Source organism: Charadrius vociferus, unplaced genomic scaffold (genome assembly GCF_000708025.1).
Source record: "Charadrius vociferus isolate BGI_N301 unplaced genomic scaffold, ASM70802v2 scaffold793, whole genome shotgun sequence".
In the NCBI taxonomy this organism is placed as follows: domain Eukaryota; kingdom Metazoa; phylum Chordata; class Aves; order Charadriiformes; family Charadriidae; genus Charadrius; species Charadrius vociferus.
The window spans coordinates 1,223,719-1,237,875 of record NW_009647833.1 but is presented as its reverse complement, the minus strand read 5'-3'; the positions used below and the strand labels follow the sequence as shown (position 1 = coordinate 1,237,875).

General features: G+C 51.1%; 1 protein-coding gene across 1 annotated transcript; it reads left to right on the top strand.

Annotated features, from left to right (window-relative positions):
- Window positions 1-1,799: 1,799 nt before the first annotated feature.
- Window positions 1,800-12,355, top strand: P2RX5 (purinergic receptor P2X, ligand-gated ion channel, 5). Its single transcript, XM_009882710.1, has 12 exons — window positions 1,800-1,976; window positions 4,297-4,447; window positions 6,482-6,553; window positions 7,590-7,665; window positions 8,018-8,114; window positions 8,498-8,578; window positions 9,373-9,511; window positions 10,363-10,499; window positions 10,764-10,857; window positions 11,376-11,441; window positions 11,767-11,849; window positions 12,280-12,355. Exons 1-12 carry the CDS (start codon window positions 1,840-1,842, stop codon window positions 12,353-12,355), a joined length of 1,209 nt encoding a protein of 402 aa, XP_009881012.1. The 5' UTR covers window positions 1,800-1,839.
- The last annotated feature ends 1,802 nt before the right edge of the window (window positions 12,356-14,157 follow it).

Sequence of the window (14,157 nt, the reverse complement as noted above, 5' to 3'; positions counted from 1 at the left end):
GGAGAGGTGAGCACGTCCAGCCCTTCGCTTGTGCTGGGGCTGAAGGGCGGCTGCGAAGTTTGGGAGCAGGATTGGGGCTAAGCCTGAGCCAGAGGAGCGACCGGGGGGTGCATAGGACCGGGGGGTCACTCCCTCGGCAGCCTGCCCGTCACCCCAGGAGCCCCTCGAGAAAGAGCCACACGCTGATGCCATCTCCCACCCTGGGGCTGGAGCTGGGGAGCGCAGCAGCTGCCGGGTTAAAAGGAGGCCACGGGCACATTTCTGTTCTAGTTTTGCAGTTGCTGGAGAAAGGTTTCCTTCGCTTTGCAGAAGGAAGCTCTAGGGATGGCTGTGGGATGAGGGACAAAGTGAGGTATTCTGAGGATAGTGTTTTGTTCATTGTTACGCTGTTTGTGATTCTCTTGTGATTTGGAGCAACCTTGTCACATATTCATTAAAAATCTGATCCATCTGTTTAAATTTGATACGGAATTTCAGGAGGATGAAGGATAACATTTTCATAAAACCCGAAATCTTGAGAACGATTCTCTCTGGGAAGAGAGTAGTGTAGGGCAGAGGTGTGTTCCGGAGCAGATCACCTCGCTGCGCTGCCTGCTACCGCCATAGTGTGACCCGCTCTTCACCTGTACTTGAGCGTGTGTCACAGTTACACACTGTGTAATCTGAAGAGCCTTCCTGGTCCTCACAAAGCCCTGTGAGCTAATTAGGTGCTCAGGTGTGAGCTAATTAGGTGCTCAGGTGTGAGCGCAGTAAATGCTGCGCTTTATGCATGATACACCGCCTCATCTCTCTGACAGACTGATCGATTCAGCCTATGAGCAGTCCCATCCCAGAGGAACCCCCTGGGAGACGTCTCCCGTGAGCGCACGGGTACGGGATCCCCCTGGAATGGGCGTGCTCCGGTTCGGATCCCAGCTCGCTGCTGGATCTCCTCTTGGTGAGGTACGTTAGCTCTTTTAGCCGGGCTGCTGGAAGGGCCTGGCTTACTTCGTTTTCCACCTCAGAGCTCATCCTGTTCCCGCCTTAGCCAGGAGACAGTGTCCACCCTTTGTGGTTTAAGTAATGATCGCTTCATGTCCTTGCACGTGCAAACACCTCTGTGAGACTGGGAGCCATCCTTTGCACTACTGCCTGGTAAAGAACTCTTCCCTCAGTGAGGGCTGAACTGTTCCTCTCCCTTTGGTATTTCATCAGCCGCTGTGTTCCGTATCGGTACGTGCCTAGCTCAGCGCTCGCTGTGCGTTTTGGGGAGATGTGATGGTGATTGATCCCTTCACCACATGCAGAATTTATATTATAATTTCTTAAGTTGTTGGGGTTTTTTGGTGGGAAACTGCAGTAACCAGGCAGGTATTTCAGATGACTGGTAAGGACCCAAGTTCTTACTGCTCATGCAAACGCTTAAGAAATTAAAAATTCAACCAGGTTCTGTGCCATCATTGTAGAGGCTGAAGAAATGCGTTAATACTTAACAGTGAGAGACTACAGCACCCAAGGTGACAGAGCTGTAACATGGCTTCATGCTATACCCTGTTTCCCTATAACCATTTTGTGGCCGTAGGGGAGAGAAGGAAGCTTGGGAGCAAAACCGAGGCGGGGGCTTCCCCAGAGGATGAATTAGCTGGAGAGCAGCTAAGGAAGGATGTCGTGTTAGTGCAGCTGCCGGTTTCTGTCCCGAGAGCTGCTGCCGGCGAGCAGCTGATGGGAGGAGGAGGAGGAGATCAGCCTCTCGCTCTGAAGGGGTTGGTGTGTCGGGTTTCCATGCGGAGCACGTGTGGATAATGCGAGCTCCCAACGCTGCTGCCTGCTCCAGCCACCGGGACAGAGGGAGCCGGGAGCATGGGGCAGGTGGCTTGGAAGGGTTTATTTCTGTCGCTTTTTGATTATAAAACAGAGAAATACGTCATTGCGAAGAACAAGAAGGTGGGGATTCTCTATCGAGTGGTGCAGCTCTCCATTCTGGCTTACCTGGTGGGGTAAGGATCACCCTGCGTTTCACATACTGCCGCGGTCGCGTTTGCTTGCTGTCTTGTGATGAAGGTTAATGAGGATACTCTGCACACAGTGGCAGCTTGCTATGCCCTGTGATTTTAATGCAGATGGTTATGTTTGTTTATACGAGCTGGGTTTTGTCACATCTAATAGATTATATCTGATTTTTCATCTGCTAGGGATTGCTAGGTTCAGCTCTACCTCCCAGATTAACGTAGGGTTAAAAATAGATCAAACGGCGCTATGGCTTTGTACTGCATTATTTAAGCTTTTATGTCTGTATTCGGTGGGAATGGCGCCAAACCTTAACACGTGACTCATTAGAAACAATAGCATTTATGGTCACGATCGCTGAGCCTTGGGACAAACCCGCCTTGTCTGCACGGCTGCGTGACATGCTCGAGTCTAAATGGGGGAGAACCGAGCGCAAAGTGGTGGATTTCTTTGCTGGAGTGGGCTGCAGCAGTCGGGGTTGTGGAGGCTGAGGCAGCGTGAAAGTCAGCTGCCTTGCGTTTATTTCAGAGAAGGGGAGCTGGCATGGAGATAGCTAGAGCACCTCTCGGAAAAGGCCCAGTTCTGCAAGAAGCTGGTCGGGCTGACGTGTAACGAACACAGCAATACTCAGACCTGGAATTATCCAGCCTATGTGGTGCCTGTGCCATTTCTTCCTGAGTTTCTGAGGCTTTGCAGAATGCGATTCATAAATCTTTACCCTCACTGTCTGTGCTTCTGAGTCCCTTCACCTTTCTCACACCTCCTGTTTTCACTGATTAAATATAGCAGAGTTGTTTTTACCCACAGGGTTTATTTATAGAAAGGTGTACAGTTCAGAGCCTGCTTTAGTTAGCAGGGCAGAGATGAAGTCTCAGCAGTCTGGCATGTATTAGCTGCTAAAGGAGGAATCCTGTAGATAACGTTGCTGAGGGGACATCCTCCGTCCAAGAGGGATACAGCATGACCAGTGACCGTGAGTGTTCAGAGACTCTCTGGGCTGTACGGGCTATTTTTCTCCCTGGGCATCTATTGCCTTCTGCAGCCCTTTGGCGCTGTCGCTGATGGCACCTGCAGTGACTCCTTTGTGGCTGGGGGCTACCAGCGCAGCGCAGAGGTGGTCGGCGTCAGTCTGATGTCTGACTGCTTGATTCCGTACCCATGCCTGTTCAGAGCCTGGCTCGGGGGTTGTGAGCATCAAACCCCTCTGCATCGTTTCTTGCGTGTAGCTACCATTTCCTCCCCGATTCACTGCAGAAACGGTAAGGGTCTGATTTTGAGCCCTCCTGGGAGAGGAAAACGGTGCTCTTGGGGAAAATGGGGAAAGTAGGAGACTTCACAGGGGTTTGGAATATTATTATTCAGGTTTGTCACAAGCAGCAGGGGAAGGGCAGCATCCGTCAGGGCTGCTCAGCCCGAGATGGCCGCATTCCCTGCTGCGTGCAGCAGTGCACTCCAGGTCAGTGCGCCGCAAAGGGCAGCTGTGCCAGCAAATGCAGCCCGCATCCTTCCCCCAAAACCTGCCCTGCCACCCTTAGCTTCTCAAGGGTCTGGATGATTTGGCACGTGAATTTGGTGATATTGTGGAGAAGCTGGAGGCGTTTCATTTACCCCAGAGAGGTTCTCACCTTTCATATGGAGCTCTTGCTGCTTCCAGTGGGGAGAAGTAAGCAAAGCCTTTCCCTGAGCTGCTCTTCCAGGGCTGCCGGCCAGAAGCCTGAAGCTCAGCACAGAGGCCAGGGGGCAGTCAGGTTGTTACCATCGCACTGGCTTACAACAGATCCTCTATCCAGTTGAGAATATTCCCTACAGATTTCTGTTAGTGATATTCGGTTCACCTGCATCTCCCCAGCTGTGGTCCGTGGCTGGACTGGTAGCCTAATGGCAGGCTGCTAAAACGGGAGGGAGTCATGTATTTGTGAAACCAACTACACGCTTCACTGCAACTTGCAAAAGCTTCTATTATTTTTCATCTTGAGGAACGCAGAGCCCTGCCCTCCCCTCTTTCCATCGAGGTTACGGAGCATAGCACAGGACAGGGAGGCAGAAGGTTTGTTGTTTTTTACCCCGTGACCAGTTATTACGCCTTTCCCTGCATGTGGGGTCTTGGTCCTGACTCTACAGTGCTGTAGATAGTTGCAGCTTGTGTCAAAGAGTTTATTCTAAATTTGTAGTAGTAGTTGCAGAGGGTTTGGTGTCATTGGCGTGTTTTGACATGCCCTTGAATGGTGTTTGGCCTTGGTGTAAATCTTCTCTGGCTAACTTGTTCCCGCACCCCACCTGCTAACGCCGCTGCCTGCTGTGTCTTTGCAGGTGGGTGTTTGTTGTCAAGAAAGGCTATCAGGACACAGACACATCCCTCCAGAGCTCTGTCATCACCAAGCTGAAAGGCGTAGCCTTCACCAACACCTCGGAGCTGGGGGAAAGGCTGTGGGATGTTGCAGACTACGTCATCCCTCCACAGGTTGGCATCACCCCACTGCTACTGTCTCTGCTGTTCAGGTAGAAAGACATCTTCCAGCGTGGCTGCTGATGGGAAGGCTGAAGTGAGGTATCCAGGTCTTTCCTGTGAATAAGCAGGAGGTGGGCTACAAGAAGGCAATGCTGTGCCTTCTCTTAGGTGTTTCCAACAAATACCAAAGCAGCCTTGTCTCTCTCGCAAAGGTCCATGCCGCTTGGCAAGCAGAACCTCGCAGCAGAAGTCCTGTGGATTTCAGTGGGACTGCTCAGCTGAGCAAAGTGTCTGCTCGCCTCCACTCCTGGGCTCGAGCAGGCATGCACGGGGCAGCCCGCGTGGGTGGGTGGTGATGGAAAGAAAATGCGGTGCAATTTGAGTGACGAGGGTTGCTTGAAATGTGTCTGGCTAAACCTGCCTTGCTGCTTCCTTGACTTGGACAAAGTGAGACGCAGAGCTGATGCTGAAGGGGAAAAGATGGCAGCAGATGCGGCCCAGCACCAGGTTGGAAGTTGCCCAGCTGTGCTTGCCAGGGGCTGTTTGTGCTTGCCCTGCTGGTGTCTACCATGTGTGCATGGAAAGGCGTAAGGGGAAAATCAGGGTCTTGTGCTGACAGTGGGCAGAAAGTGGTAAATTGAACAATTTACTTGTCTGTACGTAAGAGCAAGACTTCACCTTCAACCAGTGGCACTTTGGAGTTGGTTGGAATGTAGAACAGGGATTTCCCTGGTGAATCCTTCGCTTGTTGCTGTCAGGGGCTTGTTCTCTGACGAGTTTTCAGAAACATCTTGTTCCCTGTTGTGGTTCAGAGTAGCCTTGTGGGGTCAGGGGTCCAGAGTTTGCTCCTGATGGGGTATTTCCTCACCAGGTGTTCGCTCACCCAAGCAACCAGCGTTACAGGTGGCAGGGCTTGACACACTGCTGGCTCATGTCGAGGGGGAGGATTTTTTGTCCGAGATGCTCGGGGCTCCCCTGCCTCTTGCCAGGACCTCTGGCCGGCTCTAACGGCTACCTGTGCCCCCTCGGCATGGGGAGTGTCGGGGTCCCCAGTGCTGGGGGCTGCCAGGAGACAGCGGGTGTTTCTGTAGCTGCAGCCTGGTGCTGACCCTCCTCCCCTTCCCTCGTGTGCATGGTATGGAGCTTGAATGGCAGAAGCACATGGTTTGTTTCAGCGTTCATTTCACTTCTGCCTGGGGAACCAGCCTCCATCTGCAGTGCTGTGGTAAGCTGCTTTCTCTCCCCTCTTGCTGACTGTACAACTGTCTTCAGGTTGTTTTTTCCTGTGGTTTCCTTTTGGTGGGTGGTTGTTAAGGGGAAACCGTTCAGGGGAAAAGTTAACTATTTTAATTTTTTTCTGAATGTGGGGAAGGGACCAAATAGAAGCTGTAACTGTGCAAAGAAAGGAAGGCTCCAGCACAGGAGTCAGCCACGCATACCAGGGCTTTGCCTAAATACAGCGGAAACACTACACTGCCAGAAATACGGATTTTAGGGACCAAAAAGGAATCAAGGCTCTCCTTACATGTCTCAGACAGTCATCCCAATGGCTCGACAAAGGGATCTGTATTCTATTACAGCCATGCTAGAAATGCTCTGTCTTGTTTTATCGCATGTCTGTGATGTTGCACTAAATCTGCTCCTGCGCTGCGCTCTGCTGCCGTACTCCATCAGCTCGGGCTTGTAACAGCCTGACCCTGGCTGAGAACAAACACCCACAGCTCTGCACCGGGACGGGGCCTTTGATCCCCGATCAGGCACTGTGTCCTTATGGAAAAGGAGAAGTGCTTGCCGAGCAGCCAGCGAGGCAAAGCTCAGCCGTCCTGCTCACCAAATTAATGCAGTCTCTGAAGAAGAATCCCTTAAGCCACAGACACCCACCAGCCTCATCCAAACAAACATCCAGCCAAAGGGCGCTGTTGTGTCTCAGCCTGAAAAGCATCAGGAGAGAGAGTTGTTACTGTTCTGCAGACAACTGCTTCCTCCTTGGAACAGGTACTTTAAGACTGGTTTTCTAACTCTTCCTGCTTACTTTGTTTATTCTAGGGTGAAAATGTCTTCTTTGTCATGACGAATCTGATTGTGACCCCAAACCAGAGGCAAGCCACGTGTCCTGAGGTAGGAAGAACTGAGCCCCTTGGCCCCCAGACCCCTACAAAACTTGGGGTAAGAACTGACAGAGGACACCTGGGGAGCAACGAACACAGGAAGGATGGAAGGCGAACGGTTTTTCTCTGTAGTGTAGTATCTCAGTTGGGAAAATTGGACTGGTTACTGCAAACCTGGAAGGTTCAGCTGTCTCAATTTCCAGAGGCACTGATCATGTAGAGTCTTGCTGACTTTAGTTGAAGGTGTTGGACATCTGCCCAAGCTGGAGATGAGACCAGAACAGTGATTGCTTGGGGTCAGAAAAGGCCATGGGAAACAATTTTGAGGTGACTCAGTCTAGTTATGGGTAGAGGAGAATTTCCAAGAGCCCGTCCTGGGAAGGGCTTTCATTACCTTCGGGATACGGGAGGGTCCTTACTGCCTTCCAGAACGTGCCTTATGGGCTGAAGGCATGAGGTCTTTCCATATCATGTTGAAACATCCTCTGTGGAGACGTGGTTCCGAATGGGCTGGAGCCTGGGGGAGGAGGACACTGACCATCCAGGGAGCCTTGTCTCCATGTAGCGGTGATTAATTTTCCATACCACAAGCAGAGGGGTAGCCCAGGCCAAGAGCACGGTTTGCTTGCTCAGGACACGGCTGTCCTCTAGTGGCTGCATGAACCCAGTGTGCAGACAAGGGAAGGGTAATTTTGGGCTCGGAGAGCTCATAGCTTAAATCAAAGAGAAAGTTCTCTCTTAAGGTGAAGTACTGTGGCCTCTGCTTGGTTTTGGTGAGCGCTAGGTGATGTCTGGGGTTTTCCACAGCCTGTCCCTCTCCAGACTGAGCAGATCCCAAAAGCAGGACATCGTAGCTGCACCGTGGTGTTGCTGGTGGTGTGATACCGTCGAGTTATTTGCACATGACCTGCAGTTACCAATTCAGCTGCACCTTTTCTGTGTTCACCGTCCTGTAGAGGACTCGCCCCACATCAGCAGTGCTTTGTTACCCCTCTGAGTCTCATGTCCTGTCACAGGTCTCACTTCTGTCCTCTTCCACTTTGCAGAGTGTCAGCATTCCCGATGCCCTGTGTTACAAGGACGAGGACTGCCCGGCAGGGGAAGCGGTGGTGGCTGGCAATGGTAAGGGTCCCTTCTCCTGCTCTGTGTCTGGTAGAGGCAGGTTCCTTCAGAAGCATCAGCCTGCTTACAGCCCCAGAGATCTCTGGTTACAGAGAGTGGCAAGGACTCTCTTTTCTTTACTGTCTTTTATTAAGATTGCTGCCTTGCTCGCAGCTCTGGTGGCTGTGCCAGAGCACCCCGGGGCTGCTCAGAGAAGCAACAAGAGAGTGGTTGTTCCAGCTGAGGGGCTCTTTCACAGCAGGGAGGAGGGCTTAGGGATGGCAGTGAAAAGCATCTGATTTTCTTGCGCCCTGTAGGCAAGGAGAGGAGGTGGCTGCTCTGTGTGACTATTTGTGTGATGTCTGTGCTGCAGGAGTTAAGACTGGCCGTTGTTTGAAAGACAGGGACAGCATCAGAGGGACTTGTGAGATACTGGCCTGGTGCCCGGTGGAGAAAAGATCCAAGCCCAAGTACGTGGCCATCCTGTGCTGTTTCCAAGCTTGAGTTGCTTGGCTTGTCTGTCACTTGGGGCGGTTTCTGGGTTCCCTCTGCTTGCACCCTCGCTTGAATGCTGGCTGTTCCAGTGCAGCGGGGAGCTGTGCATGGCCCCTGGCAGGACTGGCCCTCTGCTCCCCTCGCTCGGCTCACGGCTGTCCCAGGGCTGTTTCCAGCTCTCGGGGCTTTCCCTCATCCTGCACGCTCCACATCAGCTCCTTGCTGGCAGAGTGGGGAAAGTGGCATGGCTGGCCTAGTGCCATGGGATGAAACCTAGCTGTTTCTAAAAGGACAATTCCAGTTTAAACGTGTGGGCAGGGTACAAACACAAACCAGATAACAAACCCTTCTCTTCCAGGAAACCACTTCTCGCCAGTGCAGAAAACTTCACTGTTTACATCAAGAACTCAATCCGCTTCCCCAAGTTTAAGTTCTCCAAGTAAGTGCAGGTGCTCAGAGATCCCCCTGTCCCCTCCATCACAGAGCCAATAACCTCAGTTTGCTCCACTGTCCTTCTCCTGCCTGAGGGTTGGGCTGGGGAGGTGGATATTCCCTCTTCTAAGGTGCAGGGAGAGGCCTTTGGCTTCAGGCTGTGTGGGAGGAAGGAGATAATGAGGGCTTGGAACTTCTCAGAGAGTAACTGGGGTAAAGCTGTCCACCAAATGAGGTCTGCAATGGCTCCTGCAGCATGGGATGCACTGGAGCTTCTAACGCAGATGGGTCTGTCCGCCAGCCAGTGCACTGTCCAGTTCCTGAGCTGCTCTTGCTCCCAGATATTCCTCCCCTTCCATAAAAATGAAGGTGCCTGGACAAGGCTCGGAAAATGCAAATTTAAAAGTATTTGTTTGCGTTTGCTATTACAATACGAACAAAATAAAGAAAGTGTGCTCATGCTATTCTCCCTGGCTCAGCTAGATATTTCTGGCATCTCGATTTTTTTTTTCCTTGAGAAAACCAGGTGGCCCTGGAGCGCTCTGGCAACCTGCTCCATGTGAGTCCTTTCTTGAGCGCAGATTCAGCTGGCCTAGTCCCTGTCTGGCCTGGAGATCATTTTTGTGTGGGCAGACTGCTTTCCCTGGGCCAGCGGTGGAGAGGCTCGCAGGGTGACAAGGCTGGTGGCAAGGTGCCATTTCTGTTGTGTATGAGGGGTGTTGGAGAAGTCTCTTGTGTCTGCGGTCCTGGTGGCAGAGGCTGTGCAGGCACAAGGTGGATTTCCCTCTTCCCTACATGCAGGATGAATGTGCTGGCAACCGACAACGAGTCCTACCTGAAAAGCTGTCGCTACAGCATGGAGCATCCCTACTGCCCCATCTTCCTCCTGGGGAATATCGTCCGGTGGGCTGGGAGTGACTTCCAGGAAATGGCTTTGGAGGTAGGAGTGCCCCTCAGGCTCTTCTGGCTTCCCAGATGGCCGTACCGCTCACTGGGTGGCCATGAGGAGAGCCACTGGTGACTGCCCGGGGATCTGCCTCCTGTCCAGGGAGCAGTGGAGAGATGCTGGTGCTTAAAGTCACACTGGTCCCATTTATCCTGTCCCCAGGGAACAGGAGGCAGGGCAATGTAGGTCCTCTGGAAGAGACAGTCAGGTCAGTTATCTGTTATTCAGGGCTGCCCAAACCGCTGCTCTGCCAGAAGGGTTTCTTTGTTTAATTTCAACATTACTACACCATTGATTTAAACCCAGAACTCTGGAAGGCCAGTGGGGTTCCTCTGCTCAGACAACTCCCTGGGAGACTTTCCCTGCAGGGAACGGACATGTTTCTGCATGGAGGTCTGGGGCTGCAGCCCCAAACAGGCTGCGAGCTGGCGTGCGTAGCCCAGGGGGGAAGATGCAGCCGGTCTGAGGCATCCTGGGAAGCACAGGGTGAGAAGAGTGCAGGCTTTGTGCTGACTTCTGCACTTGTGAACCTCATCCCTGCATAAAAGAGCATCTTCTCCTCTGAAGTATCTTACAGCCACTTAAATTAAGTAAATCAGTGTCCTGGGATGAGAAACCTCCTCCTGGATGGCAGCACGGGGAAAGCGAGGGGTGTGTGTAGAGTAATGAGCCCAATACCATAAGCCTGAACTCAGCTCATCCAGAAGTGTGTGTGCTTGTGTCTGGGAGCAGAAATGCAGCTGTTCTTGTCCCTGGGGAAAACTTGCCCAAGGACCTGACAAATTTGAAAACACATTAATTGAACTGAGCTTAAAAAACTCACGCTGTCTCTCTCTTTCATTAAGGGTGGTGTGATAGGAATTCAGATTGAATGGAACTGTGATCTTGATAAAGCCCCTTCTGAATGTAATCCTCACTATTCTTTTAGCCGGCTGGATAACAAGTACGCAGAAAAGTCCGTCTCTTCTGGGTACAACTTCAGGTAAGTAAAGAGCAGAATACAATGCAGTACCGCAGTCGGGCTGAGCTGGTTTGACTCGTGGGCGTTGGAGGTTGGCGGTGATGTAGCCCCGGGCGCTGCCCCCGCCAAGCACACTGCTTCAGTGGAGGGAGGGAGCCACGCTCACAGCACGCTAAAGCTGTTTGTGATGGGGAATGGATCTGTTTGAAGAGAGAGGTGAATTCAGATGGGTTCTTGTAGGGGGAAAGAGATAAAGGAGTTAAAATCATCATTGTTGTATTCCAGGTTTGCCAAATACTACCGGGATGCTGAGGGGGTCGACTACCGGACGCTCATTAAAGCGTATGGAATCCGCTTTGACGTGATGGTGAATGGCAAGGTGAGGTCCGAGGGCAGGGTGTCAGAGCCTGGAGAGAACAGAGGTGGGGGACATTTCTCAGTGGGAAGGCAGCTCTGGGATGAGAACAGCCTCTCTGGCTTGTTGTAGGAAAGGGCTCTTGCTATTCATGCACATGGAGCTAACCCTACATAAGAAAGGAAATGGAGTGCGGATGAATCTGCATCTCTTCTGCTGAAAAACAGGCTCATGTAGAGTCCAACAGAAGTAAATGTTCCCCAGAGAGTTGTTTTCCATGCACATGCACTGCAGAAAAAAAGAAGCTTAATCCAGGGATGACACAAGCTCAGAAATGCGGCCATGGAGAGTTGGATCTAAGACACACGCAGACCTTTAGCCTCAAAGAGTGTTCACTGCAAATCTTCTGGGGTTGTGCCTGCTTGTTGCTGACAAAACACACCCACAGGCATTAGCAGCTTCCCCTGGGTAAAACCGCACCCCCGAGTTCGTTTCTTGGGTTGTTCTTTCACCGAGTTCTTCATGGCCCTTTTTTCTTTTAGGCGGGGAAATTTAACATCATTCCCACCATTATCAATATCGGTTCGGGGCTTGCTCTCATGGGAGCGGTAAGTGAATGCATTTTCTAAAAGGGATGTGTTGGGGCCCAGGTCCCTCATTTAGCTGTTGTGGGGATAAAATGGGAAGTTGGTTTGTGTCTTCTGCAACAGAGTTTTTGCTACTCTGACTGCTCGTCAGGTGTGTGCCTGACTCCTGTCTTAAAGGCATTTGTTAATGTACCTTGCAGTCTAAATACCCCTTAGATTTCATGGAGTGCGAAGGAGAATACAGCTTCTACAAGTTATTCTTCTTTAATTAATGCTCATTGCTAACTGGATCAGAACACTTCCTCTTCTACTCTAAAGATCAAACACAAGTTCTTTCTATTTGCAGGGAGCTTTCTTTTGTGACCTGGTGCTGCTGTATCTGATTAAAAAGAGTAACTTTTATCGAGGCAAAAAGTATGAGGAAGTAAAGTAAGTGGGCTTGGCTTTTGTCTTTAAATGTAATGGCTTTATTGGTATGAGTAATAGAAATAGAAGGAGATACGGGAACACAGTAAACATTAATGGCAAACAAAGGCCAATTCCGGGAAATTATATTCCTCCAAATGAGTTTAGCCAAGTTACTCCCTCCCTCCGTAATTCATTGCCGCAGTTGGCTGGGAGCAAAGGAACCTGCTGTGTCACGGCTGGGCTATAAATGGCCTCACACTGTCTGTCCATAATGACCACGGATGGAACTGGGGCAGCTCCAGAGCCTCATGAAACTGGTTAGTGGGGCTTTAGCTGTGCGGGGGGTGATGGCCTTTGTGGTGAGGTGTGACAGGTCTGCTGGGAACCTCTTGCCCACATTGTCTCCTCAAAGAGAAATAGCCTCGTCTGTCACCTTTGCTTGTTTCCTCAGGTCCAGTTCCAGGAAATCGTTATCTAGCCCTACGCTGAATGGGAATCAGAGCCCTGACCAGCTCGGTGGGCTCTAGGCACAGCGATGGGTCTGCCAGCTGGACTCGGGGGCCAGGAAAACCACGCAGGTGTGAAGTCACACCAGGACTGGGAGGTGGAGAGACCCCAGATCAGAGCTACTGTCTGTTATTGGGATTCCCAGAGGAAAAAAAAAGTCCTTTAAAGACTGCTCTTCTTTCCCTGAGATGTTCTCTAGTATCCTGAGCTTGCGACAGTGTGTCAGCACTATGGATTTATAAAAGGATTTTATAAAAGAAAAAAGAAGGCACCAAATGAATGTTTTTGTATCCATTGCTAGATATATCTGTACCTACATCCATAGCCAGCGTTATCCTGTGGCTGCGCTTCGCTTCCGTGTGCGGAAGAGCCGTGCTGTGAAACACCACTGGCACTGTGGGGAGGGCTGAGGCTGAGATTCAACCTGTCTCCTGCTCCACTGGCTTGTGGCCACCGCTTCCAGCTCTCGCTCATGTTACTTGCAAGATTAGCTGTAAAGCAGCGGGACTGCTCTTGTCGGGAGGTGCAATGAAGTGCAGCATTTCAGCAGCTGTCACAGCTCGGGGAAAGGGGATGGTTATCCTACAATGCCCGTCACAACGGGGGCAGTTACTCTTACTGCTGTGTGTGTAACCATTAGGGCTAGGAACGGTGCTCCTCCGGGAAAAGCATTCACAACTGCTGCAACAAGGTGCTCTGCTTGTCTCTCAGGAACAGCAGGAGAAGGTCCTGCCGCAGCTCTGAACGGAGAATCAGTTCAGCCCTGGTGGGTCCCCACTACCTCACCCGCTGCCCACCGTCTCCACGCGTAGTTGGCCCAGAGAACCCACACTGCAGAGCACAGCGCAGGTAACAGCGGGCAGAGGAGTGTTTTGACACAAGGCAGGGGCAGGTGTGTTTGTGGTCGGGAGTTCGGGCAAAAGGAGGTCAGTGTGTGGCACTGGGAGTATCTGCACAGGGATGGTCTGAGGTTCTCCCTCCTTTGTCCAGTGCCTGGTTCGTTTGCCCGGGATTGTCCTTTCCGCATCACTTTGCCAATTGCTCGTGGTGGGAAGAGCTGGACAGGGCACTTAACATTTCTGCTGTTTTTTGTAGTACCCTGAACTGTACTGCAGAGACTGGAAAGGAGAGCTCCGTCAGGTAAAACAGATTTTGCCAAGTTCTTCCGAGTATACCAACAGGAGGAAAATTTAGATGACAGAGGTCCACTATTTCAACACTCTGGTAACTTCCAACAACTACGAGTGCTTCTTTGTTTCTCAATAGAGAAATAAGTATCATTGCTGCCCATTTTGTGAATTTATGCTCATGTGGGGAGGTAACTAATCTCAGAAGAGAAAAGTGCTTATAGAATAGCATTGTTTACTTTTAAGGTTTGCATTTGCTTGAGCTGACAGGAATCGGTATTTCAATATTTTTGAAACATTAGTCCTTTCATTTAAGGCTTCCACACTGTGGTTGGTACAAACTGATCAGAGTGTTCTGTAAATGCCGCCATCGATCAGGAGTCATCATGACAAAGATTAAGTGTTTCTGTGCACTCTTGGAATATCCAGATTTAAAGGACTCCTGCCGCAGTGTCCTTACGTACTGCTAGGACAGCTGTAGAGGGTGGCGTTACAGAGAGCTGCTGTGATCAAGCGTTACGTGCATATGGAAACAGCAACCTGCACTCGCCTCTGCTTTCACTTCTCTGAGGCGGTTCCTCTGAGGTACAGGATGATTCTAAATTAAAACTCACCTTTGTTAGCAGTTGCAAACTCCGAATCCAGTCACCGAAAGCAAACCCCACCCAGTCTAGTCCAGTCCCTCTGCTTCTGGT

Bases quoted from the DNA above. Each gene is read 5' to 3' on its own strand.
- P2RX5 (XM_009882710.1), top strand. From the start codon at position 1,840: ATGGGGCAGGTGGCTTGGAAGGGTTTATTTCTGTCGCTTTTTGATTAT. The intron at 1,977-4,296 runs GTAAGGATCACC...GTGTCTTTGCAG, and splicing joins ATTCTGGCTTACCTGGTGGG to GTGGGTGTTTGTTGTCAAGA. The intron at 11,442-11,766 runs GTAAGTGAATGC...TTCTATTTGCAG, and splicing joins GGCTTGCTCTCATGGGAGCG to GGAGCTTTCTTTTGTGACCT.